General features: G+C 33.0%; 1 protein-coding gene across 1 annotated transcript in view; it reads right to left on the bottom strand.

The window, feature by feature from the left end:
- Positions 1-1870: 1870 nt before the first annotated feature.
- LOC149791500 (uncharacterized) overlaps positions 1871-21796 on the bottom strand; it is a 125570-nt gene continuing 105644 nt past the window's right edge. The window contains exons 36-46 of the mRNA XM_089969436.1: positions 19126-19161; positions 17685-17797; positions 16050-16114; positions 13997-14157; positions 12938-13052; positions 11670-11686; positions 11194-11326; positions 10413-10612; positions 8849-8919; positions 7792-7842; positions 1871-5604 (exon numbers count right to left, since the gene is read on the bottom strand). Of these exons, the coding sequence (XP_089825562.1) occupies positions 5587-5604; positions 7792-7842; positions 8849-8919; positions 10413-10612; positions 11194-11326; positions 11670-11686; positions 12938-13052; positions 13997-14157; positions 16050-16114; positions 17685-17797; positions 19126-19161 (980 nt within the window). The 3' untranslated portion in view covers positions 1871-5586. The remainder of the gene's footprint in view (positions 5605-7791; positions 7843-8848; positions 8920-10412; positions 10613-11193; positions 11327-11669; positions 11687-12937; positions 13053-13996; positions 14158-16049; positions 16115-17684; positions 17798-19125; positions 19162-21796) is intronic.

Here is a 21796-nt window from a genome sequence, read left to right as displayed (position 1 = left end):
CAAAATGCACAAGAAAATAGTGTGAAACATCAATTGTTTTCAAAGCTAAGAAATATCTAACTCTAACGAATGGAAACGTGTGGTTCTTGTGTTAATCAAATTAATATTTTAAAAAAAGAAAAAGAATATATTATAGTAACTAGGAAATAAATTAATGGTCAGATCCCTAATTTGCATTGCATAACTTAATTTTCCACCTGTAAATGTGAATAGTATGTGTGGTTACACACACTATACTCATAAAGACACCGTATAATATCAAACAGGAGGGTAAGAAGTTATAGATTTAGCTTTCGTGGAAGATGCACACATGCACAACATAAAACTTGTAGATTAGCAATGATTCGGGTATTAGTTATGTTTCGTGGAGGACTGAATGGTTCTGAAAAGGTCCGTTATATGATATTTTTTAAATATAAGCGTCTAAAGACAATGTAAAAACATATGGACCTGTTAATATTAGATGCAACTGCATTATAACTTCTCTACATCCACTTCGTACTCTTGCTGTGGTCAGAGTCAGATCAAGTCAACTGTTTGATTCTTCTGTCTGTAGATGACATGGAGTGTTCAAACAAATTAAATGCAATATTTAGCTTGTGTATTCCCCTTCTACAACATGACTTCTTTAATGTTCAGAACGAGTTAATTCTACATGATAATCTAACCTGCAAATTGTTTGTAGAATGCAGTCTGATGAATCATCGTATGAATACGTGCAAGTACGTCCATGGTCTTTCTGACACTTTCGTCATCTCAGATGCAAATGTTCAACGAAGTATCTTAATATTCCCTGGGAAATTTTCACCCTTCAAAATGTTGACTAGTGAGGACAAGAGGATACATAAATCAATCTTTATAAATTCAGAAGGTTATACATACTTAGTACTTTTTGTCGTTTTGGCAAAACATATATATCTGAATCAAACAAGGCATAAAATATACATTCAGTGGTTGTTATTGTTGCTTTGGGTTTTAACACCAATTTTCAGCACATGGTAGACCATACACATTGGCCAGTATATTCGTGTCAGAACCCGGAAAAATCCAGAGAATAACCACTTATCAATGAGAAGCTAGTGGCTAACTTTCTCAAATACCCACACTGTCAAAACCCAAGACTCGAACCCACATATCAGTGAGATGGTGAGATATCATGGTATATAGAGCTATCTAATATTAACCATTTGCTTTAGTTTGGTGGATCATTGAAAAGCAAAGAACAGCAAAACATTCTGATGTGGACTAAAACATGATAATCTCAGGAGCAGCCAATTATGCCTTGTCTTTGTGCTATTAAATCAATGAGTAACCGCAGCTGGATAATTTAGATGAATATGCTTGCTTCTTAAGATACCTATACTAAAATACTGGGCAAAACGTTATCACCATAGTGTCTACATGACACCCCCCACAAAAAAACTGGAATCAGCTCTTTATTGTCTGGGCACTGAAACTTTGAAGAACTCTCTTTGGTTTATACACCTGTGGATGTGTAGTTCAATACTAATCAAGGGTGGCATGTCTTCATGCTGTTCTTGGCTTGAACGCATGAATGCCAACTGACCCTGCCAAAAGAATCAAACAATGTTTATTGTTTTTTTTCTGCTTGAAATTAGCAAACTGTCGTGCCATATTAAGCCAATGCAGTCGTGTAATCACAGCATTACTATAAATATACTACACAAACAGCAATGTGTGAAAATAATTAAAGTTAAATTTGTTAATAATAATTCTGTGCATGCACAATATTTCAACTAGTGTAGGGATGGAGAGGAGACACATTTTATCTCAGGAGGAAAACCGGGGAGGTTGACATGTATACAATAATCAGCTATGTGCACAAGTTTTGAAAGAAAATAAACAAGCATACATTTCTCATTTTATTTGTAATCAAGTTATAAAACATCATAACAAAATATATATATGTAAATGTGGCATATTGATTAAAATATATGTTAAGCTCTCTAAAAATTCAATTTTACTGACCAGTAATATATTGTCACCATTATCTATTGTGCTGATCTGTTGCCCTAAAATGAAGTTATGTACATTTTTGAGCATTATAAACTGCACCACTATATAAATTGTTTTTGTTAAATAAGATACAAATTAAGGAATTTCATGACTAAATTATAAGAAAGATAAAAGATATTAAATCTTTGAACACGATTTATGAATGGACAAATTTCAAGTGATTGATACAAGGGAAATGTTTAAGACCTTTTGTCCCATAAGTAAAATAATAAAGGCCACTTATAAAACACAAGATTCCATGATAAATGTTGCATTGTCTACTATTTTAACAAAGATTTTATTCCTTGTAGTATTTTATTGCAACTATCAAGACAGACACATGATATCAATATGATATCATTTATACACAAGGAATGGAAAAATATTGTGCTATGGTTGTAAATATTTTGTTAACAAAGGATCAGAAACAAAAACTAATAATCTATGACATAACAAATACAATATTACCATTAAAAAGTGTGCATCTAAATAGACATGTCTCAACTGTCAAGAACAAATTTTGACATTGTCAAGTATTAAGTGGGTAATGAGTCAGTGTAGAAAAGTAGTTTACAGCTTGGGGTTTTCTTATTACCTTTATGTTCACAATAAAACTTCCAGATGAATTACTGCTATGTCCAATGATAACAGACTAAAGTTTTCCACAGATATTTGACGTACAACGATCAACTCCCTGTTTATCATGTAAGCACAAAAAGTATTTACAATCACCAATCAGCTGTTAAACATTTATAATCCAGTGACAATTGTCCACTACTTGCTTAGTAAGCTCTTTACCACTGAAGTTGTTCTAACATGTTCACTGATGCATGGAAACTGAAATATCTTTAATGTTGAGCTCGTGTCAATACTGCTAAGATAGAAATTTAATTGGATCCAATAATTTAGCAGACAAAAGCAATTCATGTCTGTAAAACAGAGATGGTACTATCTCACTTTTTCATATCTGCTTACATTTTATACTTGATCAGTCCATAAATATTATACATTTTTTTAATCAAACAGAACTTGTAACCTTTGAAAGTAACAGATTCTAGGTAAAAAGAACATGTTTTTACAGAACAAAGTTTAAGTACAGGGAACATATTCTTCGATAAAATATGCAGACCTTAGGTACATGTTTTCTTTTAAAAAATCAGACTTTAGGTACAGATAACATGTTCTTTTTGAAATTTGTAGACATCAGGTACTGAGAACATTTTTCTTACTCAAAGTTTGCAGAATTTAGGTATAGATGTGTTCTTACTGAATGACTGCAGATGTTAGGAACAGGGAATATGTCCATATTGAAAATTTTTGATATTAGGTAGAGAGAAATGTCTGTCATGAAAATTTGCAAGGCTCAAGAATAGAAACATGTTGTCACTGAATACATTGTACACATTTGATACAGTGAACCTGTTCTTACCAAAAGTTTGCCGATTTTCGGTACAGATAAATAATGATCAATGTTTCAACACACAACTATTTTTAAACTTGAAAAAAAACCACAGAAAATTTATAAAGAATTACAGACATGACAGCCATAAAAAACTAAGTAAGTCTTAACTAAAGGAAAACATATGTCAAGCCCTACTCTTCATCAACTAAGCATATTAATGGACATGTAAACCACAATTTGGACTTAATACATTGCAAATATTACCAACATCAAACAAGAAGTACATCACAAGACCTTGTCAGTTTAAAATTAAAGAGCAACATAAAAATACAGTTATAAAAAGATTAGTGAATAATTTAATGAATGTTCAATACAAGAGACATAAAATGTAAATAGATAAGAAACAATGTATACATTTTACATTTAACACTGCTTACAGACTACATATGTGATGAAGCATCTATAAACATTTGGGGTATTACATCCAAAGTAGAACCTAATTGCTGACAAGAGTATTTCATTTTCTCAATATCCTCTCCTAACATAACAATTTTTCTATTTCATTCGCTGTTAATATCTCTATTTTGCAAGCTATACCAGCTAGCTTGGTATTTATAGATTTACTGAACTATATATGAATTTATCACAGTTCACATTAACAATTTTCAACCTTGATAATAAAATCCTTGTTTTTATTTACAATAATAATGTTAAAAAATCTATTCAAGGCTATGGCCAAGTCTGTATAACATGATAAAAACATGTCTATTACATGCTAAATGTTTTCTTAATTACATTGTCAGAAGCGTACAGTATTTGTCCATATTGCATGGCTTCATATTGCACCATGTACGTGTCTAAAAATAGTATAGTGTACTAGTAACTACTTTTTAAATCAATGACAGAACAGAAACACACATGCAGCTGATTCAATGAAGGTCCCTCCGTGCTTGAATCACATGTACTTCGTGCGGGATTGATACAGCTAATAAATCCAATCCATTGCAAGCAGAATTTAGTAGAATCAATAACAAGAAAACAACAAAAACAATCCGTTCCTAACCACGTGTAAAAGTTGTTGCAATGTGTATTCATGGACAATACGACTCAAAATTTGAACTTTAAGTAGACCAAAACGACAATTCTTTTTTAAACTAATGTCAAGCACATGATGAATCTCAAAGAATGATGGGTGTTTCTATGTGTGCATTAATATTGTTATTCTGTAATGATGAATGGTTATGTATGTATTTTCGAATACTATATAGTTCAATTACTTTGTTTCCGATAACGTATCTTTAATAAATTAAGCCTTAGATAGAATAAAAACCGGGTATATAATAAGAAGGGTCATTGTATCTGTATGGGGAAAATATGAACTCATGCAATATTAATCGAAAAAAGGCTTTCATATCTTCTGATACAAGTGCAGTAACCTATAAATATATGATATGAAGAATTTGTTTAATAGAACTTTCAATAAGTGGGTGCCTAATAAATTGTTGCTAATTACTGAAATAACCCAAAACAAACCACTTAAAATCTCTTACAAAAATAGGAAAGCTGCACCATATCATTTCACGTTAACAATGAATGAATTTGCTACATTTATAAACCTCTGTAGATAGGAATGTCAGGACCACAACATTATTAAAGTTAATTCCTTCTAATTTTCTGCAAACAATGCATATGAATTGTACATCTATCATCAAATTTAGATCTGCATGCAGATTTAAAACCCACTGAAGTGAGATAAAATAACCCTTTTTATTAAGTGTATATAGCAAACTTGACCTTTGTAGCCTCTTGATTAGAAATAAATATTCTATTTTCAATTTTAGGTCTCAAATTAATGATTATTATGCAACATTTAAAACAACAGGAAAGACTATAATAAGCTACTTCTATTGTAAGTTTTTACTCATGCCTGAGGTAAATGACTAATATTTGCTTCTCAAATATATATTTACATCTAGAATGAAATTGTGCATAATAAATGAGCCAATATATACACTTCTAAAACATAACATTTTGGCATTCACAATAAAATGCAACAATATATACTGTTTTCCTCATCTGGCATCGAGTAACAAAGCACCCTCTAGGCCTCTGAGATTTTTGAGTTTGGCAGCAATGTAAAAAGTATTGAAACATCTTACTGTTTCCTTCTAGGAAGCAGATTCCCTCTGTAATAAAATAAAAGAACATATGCTCATAAGACTAAAAATGAAATGTTACCATTTTCTGTACTACATGGCTTAGAGAAACTAATGTCTAATGGCTGCCTAAAGGAAAGAATCATTGAGTTCAAAGTAATGCACACATATAACTTAATAGGTACACACATCGTTTGGTAAAAAGCATTTGTATCTGCCATAATCTCACATATCAATCTCAGCATGCTTCACAAGACAAATCAATTACTAAAATTCACTTGAAAATCGGATTTTCTTGGAACCTATCGCCACCCATGGCTGCTGCTTCAATGCTTGATGAGACAAATCAGCTGATATGACAGCTTTGAACATCATGATTGTATGGGAACCTACCACCGCTGACTTGTTTCAATTCCAGCATGCTTTGAAACAAATCAATTATTAAAATCCACTTGAACATATTGACTTTCTTGGAACCTACCACCACCGATTTGTTTCATTCCCAGCATGATTTGAGACAAATCAATTATTAAAATCCATTTGATCATGATTTTCTTGGAACCTACCACCAATCATGGCTGATGCTTCACTGCTTTATGGGATTCGGCCAATGTGGGTATGTGAGAAAGCTTGCCAGTAGCTTCTCGTGGGTCGGTGGTTCTTCCTGGGGTTTTCCCGGATTCTTCCACTACCAATAATACTGGCCGCCATGCATAGCCTATTGTGTGCTGAAAAATGGCATTAAGCCCCACAACAACAACAACAACAACAATCACTGCTTTATGAGAGAAGTCAGCTGGTTTAAACAGCTCTGAACATCATGGTTTTATGGGAACCTATCACCACACATTCATGTTTTCAAATTATTGTTATACTTTGTGGGAAATATAAGTCTCAGAATAAATCTTAAATGTTTTTTATTAGATACAATCAGTTCGTGTAAGAGAATAAACCACCATAGTTGTGAGTTCTTGAAACAAGGAAAAGCTACTAACAATCCACAAATGTACACATCTGTAGATATGTTTATTCCATCAATACATTTAAATTACATGCTTATCTCAATCAAGATCACCAGGTTCTTATCATAATAAGGTCTAATAAAATCGATCCTTGAAAATGAGATGCTTACTTTTCATGGCTGCCCTTCACTATTGAGGCTATTCATATCAACAAGGCATACTAGGGTAAGAAGGAAACATTTGAATTTGGACAACACGCAAGACTTTCCACTATGTAATGCATCAGAACATTGAACCATATTGGTACCAGGCTGACTAGTCTTAACACTGACTTCTTAATGCTTAGTGCCTAGCAAAGCAGCTGTCAGTACCATTTTCATAAGTCTTTGGTATGACTCTACCAGACTTCGAACCTGCAACCTCCCACATCTGAGGAAAATGTTATAACCACCAGGCCACCAAAGCGGTCCAAAACCAAAATTAATTTATTGTTATGTTGTGGATTCAAACAAAATGAGTACCCTACATAATGAATAAAGCATCAATATTATCTTGGTGACTTACAGCCAAGGAATCTGGTCAACAGTTCATAATCAAGTTCTCAAATGCCAAATATAATAGCATATAAAAATGTGTGTGTGTGTGTGTTTGTGTGATTTTGATTTTTAATGTAGCATAACAATTCTGCAGCAATATCGCTATGATGTCTGCAGTGTGGCAGTTTATAGTTATGTCTGGCACTGAGGCATCATGCCTTGGACATGTAGCATACTGTTCAACCCAGTCACATTATCCTGACACCAGGTCAACCAGTACTAACAGGATCCAACTTTAAAATAGTGTATATACAAGTATATTCAGTTTCAAGTATGATATTTTGATATGGTATCACATGTGATGTTTACATGGTACCATATATGATGTTTACATGGTACCAAATATGATGTTTATATGGTACCATATATGATGTTTACATGGTACCAAATATGTTTACATGGTACCATATATGACGTTTACATGGTACCAAATGATGTTTATATGGTACCATATATGATGTTTATATGGTACCAAATATGATGTTCACATGGTACGAAATATGATGTTTATATGGTACCATATATGATATTTTTATTAAAATAAATTGCCATATGAAAATTACTGTCACCTTTACTGTTAAGTCAAACTCTGCTTAATATGTATGAAAGCTACTTTGCTGATTAGCAAAAAAGACTGTTGTATTTATCTCAATACATACCCCAAACATTGGATTAGGTTGTGTGTCATGCTGTGGTCTTTTAATTTCATACTGAAATGGTGAAATAAAACATTCAACTCAGTTGTGAAGAAAGAAATACAATTGATTTACAAAATAAATATACAAAGCAAATCAACGTTGTTTATAACATAGTAATGTATAATGATAAATGATAAAAGACATACTATCTGAATGAAACCAAAATAGAGACGAGTTAAATATGAGCTTTACATAGAAAGTGGAGTCCATATGTTGAGCTGACCTTTTCTGCATAGTTTGCAGTGTTATATAACAAATTTCCAACCATGGTCACATAGCTACTGTAATCATGTTATCAATATCTATGCAGATTATGTTGTGAAAATAGTCCCAGGAATGGACACTGTCAATATGCAAAACAACTACATTTGATGGTTCAAACTTTATTGAACTCATTTTTGAACGAGCTTATATACGAACAACTGATAAATATAACTGTCTCATCACCAAGAGCACCAGCAAAAAGCTTGTGACCCATCAGAGAGGTTAAACCCAAATTAATTTCTGAATATGCACAAATATTACTAATTAAATATGAATTTTTTTCTATTTCCAAGGCAACATAATAAGTTATAGATCTATCATGTTACGATGTAGGAAGATAAGCAACATTTATTATACTTTCACAGCTAAAACTATTCTACTTCTTAGAGTAATGTAAAGGCAGTATTTGTATGAAAACCTTTGTAAATAATCTGATTTTCGGACAATAAATGAGCATTGGATGCTACGGCATGCAAAGTTGCAACATGAAATATGGCAACTGTACAAAAGTGCTAATACAAAATGAATGATCAAAGTTGAAATTTAAGGATACTGTAAAATATGAAAACTGTGTGCAGAAAGGTTGTTTGGACACAAACGTTTTTTGTTGATGGAAAGGCATTCCTTTTTATCGGTTTATGAATAAATTTTATTACAGCTTGAATATCATTTTGTTCTTTTCTTCATTTATTCCATGGAATTAATGCAATTGTATGCCTAACATTTTTAATCTTACTGTGTATTATGAACTCACCTTTTCATCTGGATTAACATAATTATACATGAAATCCCATGAAAAGTTGGATGTCCTCTGATTGTCATATACTAAAAATAAAAAGAAATATACAAGAATTGTATGATATCTGTTCACATAAAAAGTCTGTAAAAGAAATAAGACCAGAATCTTCAGCTGTAAATATGAGAATATATATCACTTTTGAATTCCTCAACAATATTTGTTCCATTATAATTTTGTATTGGAAATGTGAATTTATGATAATGATACAAAACATGTACTATTTGCTAATAATTAATTAATCAGACTGAGAAAATTTGACTTATAACATAATACAAATAAGGAACAATTTCGAAAGTATACGAGTTAAAACAACAGAATTTATATGGAACAAGGTGTCTGACCTGTGTATAAACAAGAATTTCATGAACATGGTGTCTAACCTGTATCTATACAAGGGTTAGTAGAACAAGATGTAAAACCCATTTCCAAACAAGGATTTCATGGAAAAGGGTATCTAGCATGTGTCTAAACAAGGGTTCTTTGGGCAAGGTGTCAAACACATATCTAGACCTAGCATGTTTCTTAACAAGGATTCTATGCAACTAGATGTCAAACCTGTGCCAAAACAAGGATTCCATGGAACAAGGCATACCTGCCAACCGTAGCAAGACTTTATCAGTAAGGCAATTCATATTCATTCAACCTGGCCTCTAATCTGTGACTACACAAAGGTTCAGTGGATAAAGATATCTAACCTCTGAAAGGTATTAGAATTACAGAATACTGTTCTTGATCTGGCAATAAAGAAACCTCAAAGTACACCACAGTACAAACATCAGGCATATGGTAGTATTACACTATAAGTTTCAACTGAATAAAGGAACTCACTAAATATATGACTTATGACAACTTTATTTCATAATCTTTAAATTGCTACTGTCAATACATCCATCATAGACAAGCCAAATACATATAATAAACCAGAAAACAACCCTGAAGAATATATTAATATTATTCCAATGAAGAAGGTACATGACTTTCAAAACTTTAATTAAAAATCTTGCAAAAGCAAGTAGTACTAAAGTCTAGGAAAGTTAAAAATTAAGATACATTTCATGACACTCAATAGTAGCTCACCTGTGTTTAGCCTCAGTCTCACCTGTGTGACAATGTGCTTATGACTTCACCTCGATCGCAAAAACTTTAACAAAAAGATATTATTTTGACAACATGATGGGGGCCCTGAGCCACCGCGTCTTCTAAAGTGCTCACCATTATGGATACATGCCATAATACCTCTGCTATGTGGGTTCGAGTCTTGGATTCGGACAATGTGGTTATGTGAAAAAGCTTGCCAGTAGCTTCTTGTGTGTCGGTGGTTCTTTCTGGGGTTTTCCCAGGTTCTTTCTCCACCATTTTATACTGGCCACCATGTATAATGTATAGCCTATCTTGTCCTGAAAAATGACATTAAACTCTACAACAACAAAAACACTGACGCTGCACTTGCCAAAATAAAGTGATACCCACATCTCATAAAGTTCCTACAAATGAGGCAAAAATTCTCCAATATCCATACCATTCATTCCTCCCTGGTACATGTTATCAAAGTCATGGTGTATGTTTCTACTATGCTTATGTCTGCTGTCACTGCTTGAGTTAGATGTACTTGAGTCTTCCTCCCAAACCTGTGGGCCATAAAATGGCCCACCAGTGCGTCCCCAACTTGATATCTTTGTAGGTATCATAGATGGGAAGAACCCTTGACTCATAGATGTTCTACAAATCAAAATAAAGTTTCAGCTTTAACTTTGGAAATAATTCACAACAGAAAAAGAAATGATAATGGATCATTTTGATTACTGCACAGATTGGTAAGTAAACAGAAATTCTGATAAATGCAGTTGTGCTTGATGGTAAACTTTACATGAGCCATAAAATCCACAAAAATTTGTATCATCAACAAATAAAAATGAAATGGCAGGAAAACATCAGACATAATTTAATACATAATACTTGTGTCATCATAAATGATTGAATGTAAATACTGCCGCATTGTAGCAAGTACCTATTCTTAATGTAATGATGAAATGCATGACAATTTTGCTTAATGTTGACACTAATCATATGGTAATGTACATTTTGTTGTCAAGGATACCTCTTACCATAACTAGATAAATATGATGCGTATCAATTACAATTTGCCTTCATTTACAATTCATTGACTATTTTGTCATAAACAATGCCCATTAAATCTTAAACTAGAACTAATCTGAATATATATATATATATATATATATATATATATATATATATATATATATATATATATACACACATAACATGCTGAATAAGTTAACCTCTCAAGATCTTCATGTGTTGGGTTCCACTTTTTGGCTCTCCTGACATAAACTATAATGACACCTATTATGAGACAACACAGGAAGAACAGTGGTATTCCAACACCCAGGCCGATCACCAGGTCAAAATTATCTGTAAATAATAATAATAATAATAATAATAATAATAACATTTAATAATAATAATAATAATAATAATAAAATAGCAATACTAGTCCAATACCATACTAAAAAATGTTCACATAATCAATAACAAATCCAACAGCTAACTGATAAAAATAATGCATTCAATCAAAAACACAAAACAGAATAAGATTAAAAACAAACATCCGAAACCTGCCTTACATCTCTAGCAAAGAGTGGAAACCTATAGAAAGAAAACACGTGTCACAAAACCTAATCTGATTTTCACTTTAGAAATGTGATGAACTGTGTAATATTAAAGATTAAAAAAATATAAAAGATCAAATACATACCTGAAGTCTTTCTTGGCCTGGAATAGAAATAGAAGAAAAAAAAATCCATATTAATGTATTTTAATTGCCTTCTGACATATCATAGTAATTCATTTCCAAGTGTTATCACCTTATGCCTATAGAAATGGTTGTGAAAAGACAGTGGAATTAGAAACAATACATTTTGATGACTATTCAGATGCATTTAATGACATCGCCTTGAATCTATCTTAATTTAATAAACGGATAAAATACATTTCGATGACCTCTATTCAGATGCATTTAATGACATCACCTTTAAATTATCTAAATTTAATAAATGGATAAATTGTGCTGAGGTTAATAAAGGAAAATAGCAGCTACCATTTTCTTAATCATATCAACAAAACATAGCCCCATAGTTACATAAATTACAGCAAAATAAACTGCCACTGCATGTAAACACCAGTTAGAAACTCCAAGTTAATAAATCCCATCTTTATATAAATAAAAATATTAAAATGTAATTAGAGTCAAACAATTCATAAAGACCACTTTAGATGATCCCCTTGATTGTTTTCCCCCACCCCAGGGGATGAATCTAAACTCTATAAGAGATGAGAAGAAGCATTTGTAACACTGGTTCCACAATACATTAGAATCCAGTCTAATGCTACAAATGCAATAATATGTACTCCTTTCGCACAACTTTGTGGAATACAGAAACAATGTTACATATGCATATATTCTGTACTCTCTATGGACAACGTTCAAGAAAACAAAACAATGCTGCATATGTAATACTGTGTACTTGCTATGCACTACTTTCCGGAACAGGAAAGCAATGCTACGGAGGCAATAAAAGTGTACTCCATATTAATTATTTACAGGAATAAGAAAACAGTGTTCAACTTTAAAAATATATCTGAAATTAATGCTGATCATGTTACTGCTGCCGTTGTTACCAAGAAAATCATACCCACATATTTTCATACAAGATACATGTCTGCAGAATGTAGTTTATCAATCTACCAATCTATGAGGTTTTAGACTTTCAAAAACTTTCAGACAGAAATTTAGCATTAATGACACTAATGATTTGATAAGAAATCAAATTTACATTTAATTATACAACACATGAGAAAAAATATTGCATTTAAAGTCTGTTTAAAGCAGTATTCCAAACTAAATGGTGAAATAAACTTACGACAATATCAATTAATTAACAGACAGAACCACATTCTCTTGCCTTTTCCTTGAAAATCAATTTGAAAAAATGAACAATGATAATTAAAGTATCAACCACTTACTGACAGTTTGGTTTTCCACTTGACACGACACATTCATAATTAGAAGGGCAGCTTCCTCCAATGTTGGCGACATATAATATACACAGTTGATCATCATAATTAGCATCTGCTGGGACTGAAATGCATAACACCAAAGAATGATAGATTATTTAACTATTTTCATAGAAGAAACATAAATATTCTGAATGTATTTATTCCTGTGAGTACCAGTTCTTGTGATTGTGTGAAAATAACATTTTTAGTGGTGGATTTTAAAGTTATCAAATTGATCACTGAAGGATCACATTTTGTTGGGTTGAATCACTGTTTGAAGCAAGCACAAAATCGTGAAATTGGTACCTAGTCAACAAGTGAATTCAAAGTAAACAGACAGATAATTAGAAAGAGATATATAGTAATTATGAATTTAAATTTAGTTGCGATTCAAGAATTTCCATGGATAGATTTTAAGGTTGCTACAAACCATGAATATGAAGGCAAAGACAATCAGTCTGAACCTCAATTTCAGCCTTAACTTCCAATACCATCGACTAACAATTTTTAAACATTATTTTGTTTTAAATTGTGACAATTAATGCTCAATAACAAGTTCATACAAAAAGACAAGTATATGTTGACAGATTGTAGGATAAATAATCGGATCAATTAAATAATTCCTGCATCTACAAGAATGATAGTAACCACAATTATTGTCTTTGTAACACTGTTTTATGGCCAAAAAACCCACGACAATTCAATAGTTTGCATTAAGTATTACTTTATGTGTCCCCAAGAGTACAGTTTCATCATCCAAAAGTATAGCCCTTCCCATGAGGAAAGATCAAAACTGCAACATCTTCTGTGATAACATAACCCAGATATATATATATATATATATATATATATATATATATATATATATATATATATATATATATATATGAATGTGCAGCCACTATGTAGGAATGACAGGATGATATAGCTTCGGCCATTTCCTTGTAAAGCCTATGGAAAAAGAAACAGAAATAAAAATACTGCAGAATGACATCTATTCACCTAATATTAGCATTTGGCACTCACCTTGTTTGCCCTCAACAGTCACATTTTGGGTATAAATAGTTTGTCCTTCTAATACTATTGGTACTCCTTTGGCCAGATCCAAATTAGCCTGTGCTAATGCTATGTCTGCTGCAGTTATGTCTACCATCTCCAGGGTGAATTCAATAATGATACTACCATTCCTGTAAATGAAAGCTGACTTGTTAGTAAAATAGTCTGTGGAGGTGAAAATTTGTGTTTCAACCTCATGGAAAAAAAAAGTCATTCACTGCATGCCCCCCAAATCTGATGAAAGACCAATGGATGGAAGGACCACTAAGTGTGTATGATCTGTGTCAACTTTGATCCTTTCTCAATAAAGAGTAGGCCATGAAATTAATACTGCATAGGATCTGTCTATCTGGTTCTTGTTGTAGGGTTTAACGCCACTTTTCTGCACACAATAGGCTATACATGGCGGCCAGTATTAAGGGTGGAGGAAGAACCCGGAAAAACCCCAGAAAGAACCGCCAACCCACGAGAAGCTACTGGCAAGCTTTCTCCCATACCCACACTGGCCGAATCTGAGACTCGAACCCACGCAGACAGAGGTGAGACTGCAGTGATTATAACGGAGAGCGCTTTAGACCACTCGGCCAGTCGGGGACCCCCCTGTCTATCTGGAATGTTATCTTCAGTTGGCTAGCTGAATTCATAGAAACCTGATCATCAATTAACATATATGGTTTACAGCCACACACCCATGTACAGCATGGAATGCTAGCAATAAAAATCATCAGGATCTGAAGAAAAAAGCAAAAGCATGTGCAAATGCTTAAAGGACTTAAGGACATGCCTGAAAACACTAGTATACTTTCACCCATCGCGCTGCACAAATGAGGGAGGCCTCTCGTTCATCATATCTAAGTCATTTTGAAATCTGTGATCACGTTTGAACAGACATACCCTGGAGTGCAGCCAATGCGTCATCAATTCTTGTACCTGTTAACAAATTCTGCAACTCCAGCAACTTCCAGTTAATAATATGTGACCATTATTTCCACAGCCCTTGTTGCACCATTTTGAGATCACCAGATGTAATACTTGCCACATGCCATTGTATCATCATCATTTATCAGGGTGGGGGAGGGAAGGATGAAGACTTAATAGTTTTCTTTTGATTGCTCCAAAGTTCACACCTATCTTCTGCTTATTTGACTTTCCTACAAAACTGTGAACTTATCTTTTTAGAGTACAGCATATGAACCCTTGGCATAACCATGTATTGGTAAAAATGATACCCAGTTCAAGGGCACTTGATTCCCCTGCCACCCGCACCCACCCCGAGGCAAGGTTATCGACAGCTTGTAATGCCAACAATAGTCAAAAATAATGTTAAAGCCAAGTCTTGTTATTACTGACCAAAAAGCTTGGCTGGAAATCCCTGTGTATATTATTCAGTCAGATGACTGATCATGTTCCTCTCATAGGCAAGACATAATTACTTGCAATTTCTTGTTTATATATTCTTTCCTTTTTTCCTATTATATGGTGAAAGGATTATTGCAGGAAACATTTCTCTAGACTTAAACAAATCCAAAAGCTTTCAACAGCATAAGTAAACAGATGTCCTACCTTGTAGGTCACGTAAGTAAACATGAGCCCCGACTTGAAGGTCACATAAGTAAACAGATGCCCCGACTTGAAGGTCACATAAGTAAACATATGCCCTGACTTGAAGGTCACATAAGCATTACAATATTACAGGTATATTCAAGATTTATTTCACTACAGGACCAATAATTATACATAACTATAAAAGCAAAATATGTCATTGGCGACATTTATGATTTTTTTTATAGCAATTACCATCTCATTCTAATCAAATGTGTGTACAAATCATCTACTGTTGATATGTTTATGATTTCTGTAACTATACATCAGATTAAAGTTACCAAATTATAAAGCAGAAATGAAGGATAATTGTCACATTTGTTTCATTATCTACCATCAATATGCAAATGTAATATTTATAAAAATATAAATTTGGGTGAAACTTATCTAAGTAAATGAATAAAATAAAGGATCCACTCACCTTATTCTTATAATGCTGACTTGAAAATAATTAGCTCCCAACTTACTTCGATAGTAAGAAGTCAACTAGAGAAAAATAAAGAAACATAAAAGAAATGATTCTGTGGTGAGGATTTTTAAACTACTCAAATTATTTCTGAGGGCTGTTCCATTTAAAAATACATGGTACCCTGGGAAGGCATGTTTTTAAAAATATATGCCAGGGTACTTTGAAGTCACAGGATTCATATTAAAATGATAAGAAAATTCTTAACTGCATCTATGTGTGAGTACCCCACTTTAAAATTGCCTTCCCTGGCTCCCATGTATGTTTTAATGGAACAGCCCTGACATATTTGGGTTAAAAAAAACAATAATCCTGCAGAATGTTTCATCTTACTTGTCTCACTAGGCCACATGAATAAATGTCATCTTTTTAAGGAGCTAACATTGTTCACAAATAAGCAAAACAGAAACAGAATTTCTTTTTTCTGCAAAACTATAACACATTTTGCCAGAGTGTTACATAATAAATGGTATCTTGTGGCACTAAAGCTTTCTACAACTTCAGGACACTGGATAAAAGTATTGCAAAGCTTCAGAAACAATGCCAAGACCATAATATCTCTGAATTCATGTTTTATGAAGCTTGTTATTCTAGGGTTTCCCTGTACTTTGCAAAATCTACATTTCATAAGCAGGAATACAAGTCCTAAAAATGAAAGACATGAATCACTGCTCAGCTCGACAATGTGACCAGTAGAGATTATAATTAGGTCACTGAGAACTAGTTTTGCATTTTGCTTGACCGTGAACATAGTTTTGCAGAAATAAAGATGAAGCAAAACAAAATAACTGAAGTGGGAGAAGTACATAACTGTCACCTACTTTTCCTAAAGCGAGTAGTATTATTTTTATAAATTAATCCTTAAGGTTCATGATTGTACATACATAGTATCAGTAAAACAGAATTAAATGCAAATCTATAGGTTAATGCCTACAAGCTAATAATTTCAAATACACTACCAACACCATAGTGTTACATACATATGGTTTACAGGTGAGGTAAAATAATATATATTATTTATGTTATTGTATTTATGTGTAGTGTAATACACAGTTCCAAGACTACTGTCATAAGTATTATTTCTATACACAACCCCTTTCTTTTTCCTTATTTTTTCCCAAACTACTGAATATTCATTGAGGACACAAATATGTGGCTGAGGTTACCTATGAGAAGAAAGCAACTAAGCCCTGATACCAGGAGGCATATTAGCTCAGTTGGTAGAACATCAGACACGTAATCCAAGGATCACAGGTTCAATTCCAGCAAAGGCCAGTCCAGCCAGAGCTAGTGACTACAGCATGTACTTGGAGAAGGCACTTAGCTCCATTTCTTCAGCATTATATAGTCAATAATGTATGTAGTGCCATTAAAACCAGTTAAAGCAAGCAAACCAAAAACCCTAATTTCAAAGTAAAATAACATGACAAGTTTCCAAAATTCTCACTAGAGGATTAGTTTACTAAAAAAATATATATACCCTACAACTGGCTTGAAAATGATAAATATATGTCCTGTTAATCGGCACCAAATTTAAATCTGGAAGGGTAATCCTTACATTATGGAAAACAGGTAATCAACAATACTTACCATATTAAAAGCTGCAACTCTGTATTCCTCATAAGTTGCTTGAACATTCAAATTTTCAGAGCTTCTGAATGTATAATTCAGAGAAATGATTGTCTTAATGATCTTTCTGCCAACTAAAAGAAAAAGAAAAAATGTCTACATGAAATTTCAAGGAATTATATGTCCTTATCTAATAATTGTGTTTTCAATTTTAAAAGACCATGATAATGACTTCAGGTCATGGAAAAGGAAGGAAAGGAGGTAGGAATGCATAAATAAGAAAGTGCAGTGCTTTCTACAAATCCTGTGTTTTGGACATATGACATTACATAGACTTGAACTGAAAACACAGAATAAATAACAACCATGACTGTGTGCCAATATCAAAGCATCTAAGTATAAATGTCCATTCAGGTTTTGGGACTTGCAGCCATGAAGAAGCTTACTTATCCAAAACCTTGACCAAGATTTTCAAATGACCTTGAACTTGTGGGTTACAGCATGGATACAGGTGAATGGATTTCAAGTGGCAAAGCTGCCTAACTCCACAGTCTATATATGACAACTATCACTCTCAGGATTCAGGATATAAATAAAAACTGTATCCACAAGCTTGACCAAGTTCAAATGACTCAAGCATGCATGAGGGCAATAACCACTGTAAACATTGTTACAAAGAAGGAACGAAATTGCAGAATTTCAACCTTTCACGTTTATTTTCTTTATAAATGAATAAAACCTCTTAGTTTAAACACACAGTATGCCAATTTTGTCATGATTATTTTGGGTGTCTCCATTAAATATTGGCTAGGGCGGTTAGAAATAGATTCAACTTACATCTTTTAAGAGTTTAATTAGCTATACAAAGGTACCACTTTAATCTGGTCTATGAGGTGTAGCGAAGTAGGAAAGTAGATCATATTTATATGGACACTTTATTTACAGTTTCCCTATGGATAGTTATTATCCTGAAGCAGAGAATTTGATAAACACTTTCTGCATAAAATATTTAATTTCTACATTTCTTTGCTGAAAATACATCCAAGGTTGTTCATTATGTAGTAACACATATTTTGATCATGTATTTATAGACATGTGGAAAGCAATATATCCTTTTGAATACAGTGCACAAATCTATCAATTCTAACAATTAAAATAATATGTTGCCTAGTTTGCTGGGAATTGCATAGCTATATGCTAGACTTGTGTGGAATTCAACAGCTTCTGAAATCCTACTTTCTTGTGCAAGAGCAAACTAAAACAGCTTTAGATAATTTAAGACGCGCTACCGGAGAATATTAGAATGCATGGGCTAATAGCAGAAATCAAGTTAATGGAAAATATACTTAAATGCATACCAAACAAGAAAGAATATCAATAATATTCGTGTACTTAAATGTTAATAAATATCTGTAATAAGGAAAATATAACTAATATAGCATTCTATAATGAACAAACTTACTTGGAACAGGTTGTTGTGTTGTTGTGATTGTTGGACCTAAAAGGAAACAAAAAAAACATAAACATTTGTTTTTATTTAAACTTGCATACACACATAGATCTCTCTTTTCCCCTTTCAAAAGACTGTGATATGCAAATATCTGTTCTGTATTTTCTAATCTTCTTTTTGCTTCAGAAATGAAGATATAGTGCCATTTGTTAATGGAGTATTACACCACTTCTTCAATAACTCGCGCCCTGATAACTCGCGAACCTGCTTATATCATGGGATCAGGCATGGATCCCATTTTTTAAACCAGAAAATCCATATTTGTTGAATTTGAAGAAAATCGTGATCAAAATTGGTAATGGAAACTTTGATATATCACTTGTTTTATCATCGAAAAAGGTAGATAGGACCTGGACATTTTAATCAACATTATGAAATATCAAATTTTAACATATTTCATACAATTTTTTACATCTTCTTTCCAAACAACAACAATTAAAGATATGTAAGGAAATTTCAATCAATGAAAATGTCACTTACGCCAAGTGGAGGCAGTACTTTAATAAATAAATACAAATGAAATAATTCTTGTATCTACTGAAATTCGTGTTCTAGTTCCATCTTTAGTTCCTTTTAAGTGTAATCGTCATAAATGCAATGTGTCCTCTTGTAATTACATGTAAAATGCATCAATCTACTTTAACAGCTACGTCCGCAAGTGTTTCACTGAGAACCTAATTAAGTGCTGACCATGTTTTTATAACTGACTTGTGGAAGTATTTGTTGCAAATGTTGTGCTAAATTAAAAGCTGGCCTCCTTTGTAGCATCACGTCAATTATGTCTTTTGAACCAAATAAAGGAGGTGGAAAAAAAGAAAGTTAAAAGGCACAAAATTCCTACAAACTTAAAATCTAGCAACCCCTGTCATATGTTGGGTGAACTCACTTCATTTCATCAATCGAAAACTGTTATACAAGTTATTGTGCATGTAACATAAACTACCTTAAATTAACCGACTCTTTCATAACTATGATCAAAGATAGCAAGGCAGCCAAGCAAAATGAATACTTCATAAAAAAAGATCTTGAATTCACAGATACAGACCATTGTGATCAAGCGAGTTTCAAAGAATTTTTGAACTGGCAGTTAGAGATATCCTCAAGGATGATAAGAAGTTTCATTATTACTTCCATTGAAATTACGGCATCAATACTGTAATAATTGAACAAAATAGAAATTGAGTTTCAACGTAGACAATTGTCTCACGAAATAAATATCACATTTTTAAATAAAATAAGGAATTTTGTTTGGTTGTGTATCAACAGTTAGTCTAGTTCCCTGCTTTGTGGACTCCCAATTTGGCAGAATATTATTAAACACCACTACAGGAACCAGACTCATCAAGAAAACAAAAAGCAGTGATGTAATACACAAATTTTTTGCATACATGTGATGGTTGTTGAAACCAGTTGGAACGATCTTTCACATGTTGGACATTTTGAAAATAAATGCTATTTAAATAGAATAATGAACAACTTCATTAGAAAAAGCACGTTATTAAAAATTATTATTGACGTGATTGTAAAATGAAGATTCAGTCATTAAATAGACCAGTTCCCTTATGCCACCCCCTCCATGGTTTTCTCGATGTCAAAGTAAATTTTTTCAATTTTTGGAAGTCCCTTTGTAACTCATTCCCTCGCCTATAGTGCGGTCCATGTTTGTGGACCCCGTTGTGCCCAAGTTTTCAAGGGAGAGGTGTATACAGCAATTACAATAAGTAATACAAGTTAATAAACATTTTTTATTTTCAAGAAAGGTCTCGAAAAGATCTGCAATGTAGATCTTTTATGGTATAATAAAATATAATTGGGCCTATCCAGGAACTTAATACTCTATCCACTTAAAATTGAAGGAGGTGGATGTGATGTGATGTGATTTTGATTTTTAACATAGCTTTAACAATCTTTCAGTCATATCACTATGATGTCTGCAGTGAGGCAGTTTATAGTGATGTCTAGCACTGGGGCATCATTATGAGTCTTTGGTATGACTCAGCCGGGGATCGAACCCTCAACCTCCCGCATCCAAAGTGGATGCTCTAACCACTAGGCCACCGGAGCAGTTGAAGGAGGTGGAAGATGGGAAAGTATCATCATGCTACTCTGCTGAAATAGGACAAACTCTGTTGAAAAAAAACTTGTATATACTCAAAAAATGGCATTTATTTGAATCAACATGTATACCTATGTTTGTAATACTAAAATAAACAAAGCTTAATACTTTATTTGCTTCTTACTGGACTGAACCATGTTATACAGAGATGAAAAAAACTTTAAAAACATCTTCATGGAACGAGAACGCCCAAACGGTGACATATATGCATAACTAAATGTACTACAGAGAGATGAACAAGGGTAAAACTCTGCACTTATTCTACATTATAAACGTCTTCAGCATTCTGCATTAGTAACTCTTACGTCAGACTGTAACAGGTTTGTTCAATTTTCCTGTCATTGTCAATTCAGACTGCACCAGGGTTTGTTCAATCTTTCTGTCACTGTTGAGTCAGACTATAACAGGATTTGTTCAATTTCTCGTCAGCTAAAATAACCATGACCGTAACAATTGACATTATTTTAGCAGCCAAGGAAAGGTTAAAAAAAACATGCAATAGTCTGA

This window comes from Sinohyriopsis cumingii, chromosome 9 (genome assembly GCF_028554795.1).
Source record: "Sinohyriopsis cumingii isolate HCF-2022 chromosome 9, ASM2855479v2, whole genome shotgun sequence".
Lineage (NCBI taxonomy): Eukaryota > Metazoa > Mollusca > Bivalvia > Unionida > Unionidae > Sinohyriopsis > Sinohyriopsis cumingii.
The sequence above is the reverse complement of the archived record's forward strand: the minus strand, read 5'-3'. Positions and strand labels throughout refer to the sequence as shown.